The sequence below is a fragment of the Doryrhamphus excisus genome, chromosome 1 (assembly GCF_030265055.1).
Source record: "Doryrhamphus excisus isolate RoL2022-K1 chromosome 1, RoL_Dexc_1.0, whole genome shotgun sequence".
Classification (NCBI taxonomy): domain Eukaryota; kingdom Metazoa; phylum Chordata; class Actinopteri; order Syngnathiformes; family Syngnathidae; genus Doryrhamphus; species Doryrhamphus excisus.
Window position 1 is genome coordinate 18,556,412 of NC_080466.1, and position 8,943 is coordinate 18,565,354.

General features: G+C 41.2%; 1 protein-coding gene across 1 annotated transcript; it reads left to right on the forward strand.

Moving 5' to 3' along the window:
- The first annotated feature begins 9 nt into the window (after window positions 1–9).
- ppm1kb (protein phosphatase, Mg2+/Mn2+ dependent 1Kb) lies at window positions 10–8,805 on the forward strand. Its single transcript, XM_058080854.1, has 7 exons — window positions 10–174; window positions 1,014–1,546; window positions 1,761–1,861; window positions 4,244–4,409; window positions 5,352–5,496; window positions 5,648–5,782; window positions 7,014–8,805. The coding sequence occupies exons 2-7, from the start codon at window positions 1,077–1,079 to the stop codon at window positions 7,143–7,145; spliced, it is 1,149 nt and encodes a 382-aa protein (XP_057936837.1). The 5' UTR covers window positions 10–174; window positions 1,014–1,076; the 3' UTR covers window positions 7,146–8,805.
- Window positions 8,806–8,943: the final 138 nt, after the last annotated feature.

The window sequence follows — 8,943 nt, forward strand, 5'->3', positions numbered from 1 at the left end:
ATCCGATTGGCCCTCGACGATCTATTGCCTTGTTTAATAACATTGGATTACGCAAGCGAGCAGGCGGAGACGAGTGTCGAACATCAACACGGCGAATTCATTCCATGGTAATAGTCAACAAATAGTCTCCCTAAGGATAATAAAACAAGACGACTGTATCTGAAAACATCAAAGGTATGGTTTTTGACTGCTGGAATTGTTTTGTGCGGGGTTGGACCGAGTGCGAAGTCGAAGTCGACGAGCAAGCTAGTCGGCTAACAACTGTAGCTAACGTTAGGGAGTTGTCATGCTAACATACAGCATTTCATGTATACGTTATCTTTCAGCTATATAAAATTAACGTAACCATATGTTTATTCAGCCATATACATTGGGGCAGAAGCTGTCGGCTAATGTTAGCTGAATAAATCATAATGTAAAATTAATTGACGTAACGTATTTGCATTGCAGATTTTTGCCGCACCACGAATTGTCACACGTCTCAAACGGCTTTAATTCGCCTAAATGACCATATTGTGACATGTGATTGTTTTATCACTGAGCAAGTGCAGCATTGGAAGATTTGTTTACTATAAATGCTCTTATTGCTTTATATAATGGAAGTTAATTAACTTTTTTTTACTTTAACTTAATAAACTTCCGCCCATGTTGAGAAATACATATTTAAATCACACACACGCAGTGTATCACTATATGAACATTTTATTTTATTACTATTGCAACATTCACTTGGTAGATGAGTATTTGTTTTTTGCATGGACCTGCATAGTTTCCTTTTCCCATCCTATGACCTGAAATAACTCCCCCTGACCGTATGCTCTGCTTACGCTGGCACTGAAGGAACTAAAAATATATTTTGCCTTTAAACATCACAGAAGTTAGTTTAATAGGTTTGGGGAAAAATAATTTTGAGTATACTTCTCAAACTGCTGCACTTTCTTAAGCCTTCTAACACTTTCAGACACCCTACTTATGTATATTCCGTACTGAAACATGTCTATTTTTTTTCCCAGTGTTAGGCGATCCCATCTCTTGACGTCCAGTGCTTGTATTCCTGTATTCCTGCTGTCAGGGTGATGTCAATAGCCTATCTTGCCCGCCTCGCAAGGTGCAGTGGGCCCCATGTTGGACGCAGCAGTCTGTCACAAATGGCCCTGGTGTCACTCCCATTGAAGCAGGACAGCCACCTTCAGTCCACCATCCCTTTCAGGCAGATTTACACCCCTTCGGGAAAGCGACACAGCAGCACACGCTTTGATGCAGACAGCAGTGGGCGTCCCACAACCTGGGACTCGTTTGGCATCTGGGACAATCGCATTGACGAGCCCATACTGCTGCCCCCGAGCATCCGTTACGGCAAGCCCATTCCCAAGGTCAGTCTTTCCAAGGTGGGGTGCGCATCGCTCATCGGGCAACGCAAGGACAACGAAGACCGCTTCCAGCTCTCTCAAATAACTGACAGCATCCTCTACTTTGCTGTGTTTGACGGGCACGGCGGGTTGGAAGCAGCAGATTTCTGTGACAAATATATGGAGAATTTTATCAAGTAAGAAAACCATTAATACTACATTTGCTCATGTAATGGCTGAAGTTGTGCTCAACTTGAGCTTTACAGATGCCACCTCTGTTTGTAAGCGCCTTATTAAAGCAGAGGCCACTGTTAGTAAACCTGATGCAATTTGTTGTGTTATATATGGCTTCATCAAATGAATTTACAATGCATAATCACAATGTTTGCAAAAAAACTGTTGCTGTTTCAGGGACCTCGTGGCAGATGAGGACAATCTTGAGTTGGTGTTAACGAAAGCCTTCCTGGAAGTTGACAAAGCTCTTGCAAAGCATTTGCACCGCTCTTCAAGTGGTAGGTTCTTTCACACTGCATGCATGCAAACATATTCTTTGTAGTGGTGGTAATTAGTCGTACACAATAATGCATTTTTTTGTTTTCTTTCTGTTCAAACGTAAGGCCTAGGATATTGTCATGCCTCGAGCAGATGGGAGGTCTGTCATTTAAATCCAGGTTTACCGTTGATTGATGAGTAAAAAACGAAACGAAACACAAGTAGAAGGGTAAACTGTTGGGTTGAACAGCTTGTCAGTACTGCATCCAAAGAGAATGGTAATAGCTTCTAAAGGAAAGACCATACATGGCTTAGCATACAGTGGAACATTGTTTTTCTACAACTAGTAGGTGGTAAAAATTTTTTTTTTTCATTTTAAAGATTTATGCGTATTATGAAGTAACAAGGCTTATTCCTGTTCTTTGTCACACGTGTTTATTTCCCCCATGATGACCACAAGCTATTGGTATTAGAGGTAAAAGAAGTTGCATGGTCTTTTCTACAGCACCTGTGGCGTTTAAGACAATGTGTTTGAATAGGCCTTTGCTAACGCTAGTGTTACCTGTTACCTGTTACGCGGCACCCAGCCGGGCCGCGCTGTGTGAAATGTCCCAATATGCCTGTGTGTGTGTGCATGTTATCTACGGCAGCTGCAGACCCAGCTCAGAGCTGGAGGCCCTTGGCACCAATGTGGATGACGAGAGGCTAGATATTGAAGGAGAGAGAGAGTCCAGCGGGTCCTAAATCCTGGACTACTGGAAGGTTCCCTATCTTTCTCTCACTCCCCTCTACCCCTCTCTCTCTCTCACTCTCTCTCTCTCTCTCTCTCTATAGCTACCAACCTCGCTCTCTATATACAAACTGTACCTCTGAGTCTTCTTTCTCTGATCAAGTGTATGCAAGAGCTTCTTGTGAGACCAGGCGTCACTTTGATAACTTGTGTTGTTGTCACCCTGCCAGAAATAGTCTACATGATGCAGCATGTCTAACGTGCACAATTGGCTTCCAAACATCACACCTAGCGACTGTAGCCCTGGAGCCAGAGTCGAGGACCAGAGCTCAGTGTTTATGCATTAGAACATATAGCCGCTGTCCAACGACAACCCTGTATGTCCTTTTAATGCCGATGTTGACAATGTGACTATGCAGTTTTTTTTTGTAACAAATATCTACGTTTTGTACAAGTGTTGCTGCCTTTTGCTTTGCATAAGACTCGTAACACCGCAAAGCTCAGATGCTTACTTTCCGGTAATAATTCAAGTGTTGACAAATGTGAAAAATGAATGAACCTAATGTCTTGCCGAGCTGAGTACAATTGATAACCCACAGATCGATGGCGTCAGTCAGTCAGTTAGCGAAATCAAACTACAAATGTTTGTGTAAAACTGTTATATAACAGATTTTTGTGGTATTTTTGCTACCCATCTTTTGACTCTGGGTGCAACAAAACGCATATCTGTGTAGAACCGTTCGATACAGGGGTCACGGTTCGGTACTCGTGTACGGAACAATATGTAACACAGCAGCAGGCACACTTCCTGTCGCCACCTCGGCATGGCAGGGTGCAAGTCCCTTGAAGTGCAGGCACTAGAACATAGGTTTTACATAACATTAGTTATGTATTCCATAAGTTTCAGGAAAATATCAGTTCTCAACAAAAGCCGGAGAAAAACAGCTTTTTGTGACAGGATTTCAAGCATTACTTTCACTCTGAACACAAATTTAGCCATATATGTTTAGCCGATGTATATAAACTATTACACAACATAACACAAAAAAGTACATTTTACATGAAACTGAACTGTGTGTGTTCACACATTCAAATTTCTTCTCATGTCTTTAAAGTGACAAGACAAGCACATTGAGCACATTGTGTATTCCTCTGCGGTGTAAACAGTTCCCCATGTCTATGGACCAAAATGAGGGTTGTAATTAATTGACGCGAGCGTGTAAGGACCGCTTATAGTGTGACATATGTGGTTGTCATTTGACAGCGTGCTTCTCAAGCTTTTTAGCTGCTCTTAAAATTGGCTGAAAGTATTTTGTACGAGGTGGTAAACAAGTGTAAACTGCCATTACTTAGCATTTAGTTAGAATTGCAGCAAAAAAAAAGGTTTCCCTTTTGCTGCTGCAAAACAAACATCACAATGCATTTGTACGAGACGAGCTTCCATGGGATAAAGTTTAAAGCAATGCTAAGTGTTGTTTTGAAATGTAAACTGTTCAGCCGACACTGTTCCAACTGCATGTACCTCCCCCCCCTCCCATTTCATTGATGATTGTGTAGTCTACTACAGTCCTGCCACCCCTGCGTTCTTGTGTGGGTGTGTTGTTTTGTGCACAAAGGCGAACGGGTAAACCACTTCCCGTCTCTCATGTCTGCCTTATTAATGTCTCTGTAGCGCCCGGGCTGAATGTGGGCACCACCGCCACTGTAGCGCTGCTGAGGGACGGCATTGAGCTGGTGGTGGCCAGCGTGGGCGACAGCCGCGCCATGCTGTGCCGCAAGGGCAAGGCGCTCAAGCTCACTGTGGACCATACTCCTGAGAGGAAGGACGAGAAGGAGAGGTCAGAGTTCAGTTGTATATACATTGTTAATCTTACTAACCTACCCATGGTCTTTTATTAACAATTATATTGCACAAAGTACTTGACTTTGCAGGATGTTAGTTGCTTTAATACTTAAGTTGCAGCCAGACACTAATGAGAGACACCTGCAATTATTTGCTGGATGACGAGGAGACTGCAGTTAAACAAAATATAAGCGTCAACCGGGGCATTCATTCATTTTCTACCGCTTTTCCTCACGATGGTCGCGGGGGTGCTGGAGCCTATCCCAGCTGTCTTCGGGCGAGAGGCGGGGTACACCCTGGACTGGTGGCCAGCCAACCACAGGGCACATATAGACAAACAACCATTCACACTCACATTCATACCTATGGACAATTTGGAGTCGCCAATTAACCTAGCATGTTTTTGGAATGTGGGAGGAAACCGGAGTATCCGGAGAAAACCCACGCGTGCATGCACAGGGAGAACATCCAAACTCCACACCGAGATGGCCGAGGGTGGAATTGAACTCTGGTGTCCTAACAATAGGCTATAGTCAACCATGAAACAGTGATGATTTATTAAATCATTCATTTATTTTCTGTCGCTTATCCTCACGGGGGTGGCTAGCCAATCACAGGGCACATATAGACAAACAACCATTCACACTCACATTCATACCTATGGACAATTTGGAGTCGCCAATTAACCTAGCATGTTTTTGGAATGTGGGAGGATACCAGAGAACCCGCAGAAAACATGCAAGAGAACATGCAAACTCCACACAGAGATGGCAGAGGGTGGAATTAAACGGTCTGCACGCTAACCACTCGCCCACTGTGCAGCCCCTCAACCGGGGCATTTACAGTATTTGTTAAATTGCGTTGATGAAGGCAGAATTTCTGATAAGAGGCCATGCAGATGGACTTACTTCCTCTTTGCCTGTGCACTCATGGCCAGGATCAAGAGGAGCGGGGGCTTCATCACCTGGAACAGTCTGGGACAGTCCAACGTCAATGGCAGGTTGGCCATGACGCGAAGCATCGGAGACTTTGACTTGAAGAACACGGGGGTCGTTGCTGAGCCAGAGACCAAGAGAATAACGGTACATTACTGAAGTCAAAAAAGAAAGTACACAAAATGCTATTATGAAATGCACATTTCTTCCTGATATTCTTTCAAAGCTGCAGTAGCAATAAGGTGCCACTTAGTGGTGAAAAGCTTATTAATCTAGGCATCTATTTTTTTTCCCCCAGCTGTCCCACGTCCACGATTCCTTCCTGGCGCTGACCACTGACGGCATCAACTTCATCATGAACAGCCAGGAGATCTGCAACGTCATCAACCAGTGTCACGACCCCAAAGAGGCAGCACAGCGCATCTCTGAGCAGGTAGGAGATTGTCCCACATGTATGTCATATGTACCACAGAGCTTAGCTAAAAGCCTGGAGCTCTGGCAGCTATCTGTCAGTCCCGCTACAGACGTGGGAGCTTGATGTTAGCATGATGTTGCTGTTATGCGGAATGCAAATGTGCAATGCGTAATGCAATATTTCCATCACTGCCTCTGTCACTACCTCATAAACATATTTATTTATTTAACAACTCAATATACTCATCTGTATACACCAGGGGTCTCAAACTCACGGGCCCGCGGGATGCTAGTTTGAGGCCCCCGCCTTAATATGAAAGTTTAATTTGTTAATTTGTTTCATTTGTTTTTTGATTTGCTTATTTATTTTTCCATCTTATTTTGTGTTGAAAAATAAAAATTAACATTAAACATTTATTTAATAATTTAATAATAAATAACAATTAATTTGTTAATTTGTTTCATTTGATTTGCTTATTTATTTTTCTATCTTATTTTGTGTCAAAAAATAAAAATTAACATTAAACATTTATTTAATAATTTAATAATAAATAAAAATTAATTTATCATAATTTATAATAATTTAATGTTTTATCAGAGCTTTTCCAAAGAATCAAAGCACTGAAAAAGTGGAGGGTATAGCAGAAGCATTGAAGACTATCATATTATATGTATATATATTTATTAATATTTAATATAATTAATATTTATTAATATTTTTATTATATATATTTTTTAAATATATAGTATATATATTTTTTAATATTTTTTTTTTACCTGATGCGGCCCAGCTTCACCCAGACCCTAGCTCCAGTGGCCCCCAGGTAAATTGAGTTTGAGACCCCTGGTATACACCATTCATTATTTGCACTAAAATTAATATATATTCTGGTGTCTGCAATACATATCTGCTCCTGTGCAATATTATGTGCATATCTTGGATATCTTGTATATATCTTGTTAAACTGTCTTTTTTTTACTTTAGTTTTTGTATACTTTTTAAACTTAACTATTGCACTGAAAGGAGAAGCTCTCCAATCTCGTTGTACATCTTGTATAATGGCAATAACGGCCATTCCATTCCAAAATGTGAGTGTAACGTTAGCATTGGAGCTCTATTGAGAAGCGTTTAAAATGGGACCTTCTAATTGGCATTAGCTGGAAGTTGCAGCAAAGGAGTATTGAACCCCGACAAAGGCATGGCCGTTCCTGCCACATGACATTTTAACAACCTTGTGCTCGTCCTCCAGGCTCTGCAGTACGGCTCAGAGGACAACAGCACCATCATCGTGGTGCCCTTTGGCGCCTGGGGGAAGCACACCAGTTCAGAGACAAGCTTCTCCTTCAGCCGAAGCTTTGTGTCCAGCGGCCGGTGGGCGTAGCCATGGTGGGGGGTGGAGGGAGGGTGGGTGGATGAAGGGGTGTGTGCAATAAGGTCAACAACAGTACCCTTTATGTGAAAATCATGTGTGTTCTGCCCAGCTCTGTGAGGTTTGTTGAACTGGTAAATTGCACTAAATGATCATTTTTTTCCCCACTGCTTTTTGGGAAAGAAAGGAGAGCAGCGTTGCCCAACCATCACACGGCACACAACCAAACGTGCCATGACTTATTTAGTCATATGTATGACAACAGGAGTATATATATATATATACACAGGTTAATTATGTACCTGCTGCCATCTAGTGGAAGAACATATTGTGGTTCTGCCTGTCAACATACATTGCTGGCGTAGATGGCTGATTTATGATATATTATTTGTCGGAAATAATCATTTTCAGACCTGTTAAGTTGAAATGGGATCCCTTCACTGTGCATCGAAAGTTTAAGTACCACCACCAAAGGGTTATATTAGAAGCAGGAGTGAGGCAATATGACAAAAATCATTTTAAAGTGACATGCATCGTATCAGTATGCCAGTGGTTATCTGCGTTTTTATGGTAATGGTTTTATTTCATTTGAACATGCATCAGATTACAATTGAATGCATCACATAATCAGTTCAATAACCACTTTTATGAGTTTTTACACTCATAAAAATGTTAACCTAAAACATTTAATGGTGGCAATGATCTGACCCCGGAATGGAACGGAATTCTGTACCAATTCTAAACCAATGTAGGATAAGCGGTACAGAGTATGGATGTATGGATGGATACGGGGGCATGTATTTTAAATTGACCAGAATAGAAACAGCGAGTGTATTACGTGGAACCGTACCTTTTCCACTGTAGTTGTTGGCAGCTGGTTGTTGGCATTTGCACTTTTTTTTCTTTCAAGGCTGTACCAACATGTTTCATTTTGAAATACTTAAGAGTGTGCCTGGATTTTACCCAGTTGTAATTAACCTAAGTCCAATTTGTGTGAAGAGTACTTCTTGTCGAATACATCGGCCCCTTGTCGGAACAGCACATCTACTCCAGTGCACATACAGGAGAACCTCCTGAAAACTAAAGGATCATCACCAAATACTGCATATGTCACGAAAAGTTTTTACCTCTGTAACAGAGTTTGTCAGAGCGCCTACGCGTCAACTTGCGGTCCATTTGCACAAATATTCTACAGTCCTAGAGTGTGAACACACGCCAGAATGTTCTTTTGCTTTTTTGTTTATCATGGCAAGATCGGTTCCTGCGTGAGACATATTCAGGGTACAGAAATGTACAGTGTATGTTGTGTAAATATATACTATTTATGCAAAAAAGAAAATTGTTAATTGTATGCTAATGTTTGTGCACAGGCATCATGTAACAAACAATGTTTGTTTAAAAACTGAACAAAGCACACCTCAGTATCATGTATCAGTGCACTTGTTCCTTCTGCTCATGTTAGTCTTTGTGTTTTATGTAAATAGAATATGCCATAAAAAAAAAAATCGACCTCATCTGTAAAGAAACCGAACCAAGGCCGCTTGTGTGTGGAAAAAGTTATTTTTTTCTTTGAAATTGAATTATTGTTTCTGTAAACCTGGGAGAAACGTGTGGAATGTTCACAGCAATGCCATGTAACAATTAAATCCGTGTTTCTGGAAATGTGCAAAAAGGATAATTTATATACCGTAGTGTACCAAAAATGATAATCTGTCAACTTAATATGTTTGGAAAATGACATGCAGTATGATTATAAATACAATTTAGCACAAATGTTAGTTAGAAATGTAACTTCATAGTTTAGATTATT

Coding starts and splice junctions, on each gene's coding strand:
- ppm1kb (XM_058080854.1), top strand. CDS start 1,077: ATGTCAATAGCCTATCTTGCCCGCCTCGCAAGGTGCAGTGGGCCCCAT. Junction 1,547..1,760: donor TATATGGAGAATTTTATCAA/GTAAGAAAACCA, acceptor TTGCTGTTTCAG/GGACCTCGTGGCAGATGAGG. Junction 5,497..5,647: donor CAGAGACCAAGAGAATAACG/GTACATTACTGA, acceptor TTTTTCCCCCAG/CTGTCCCACGTCCACGATTC.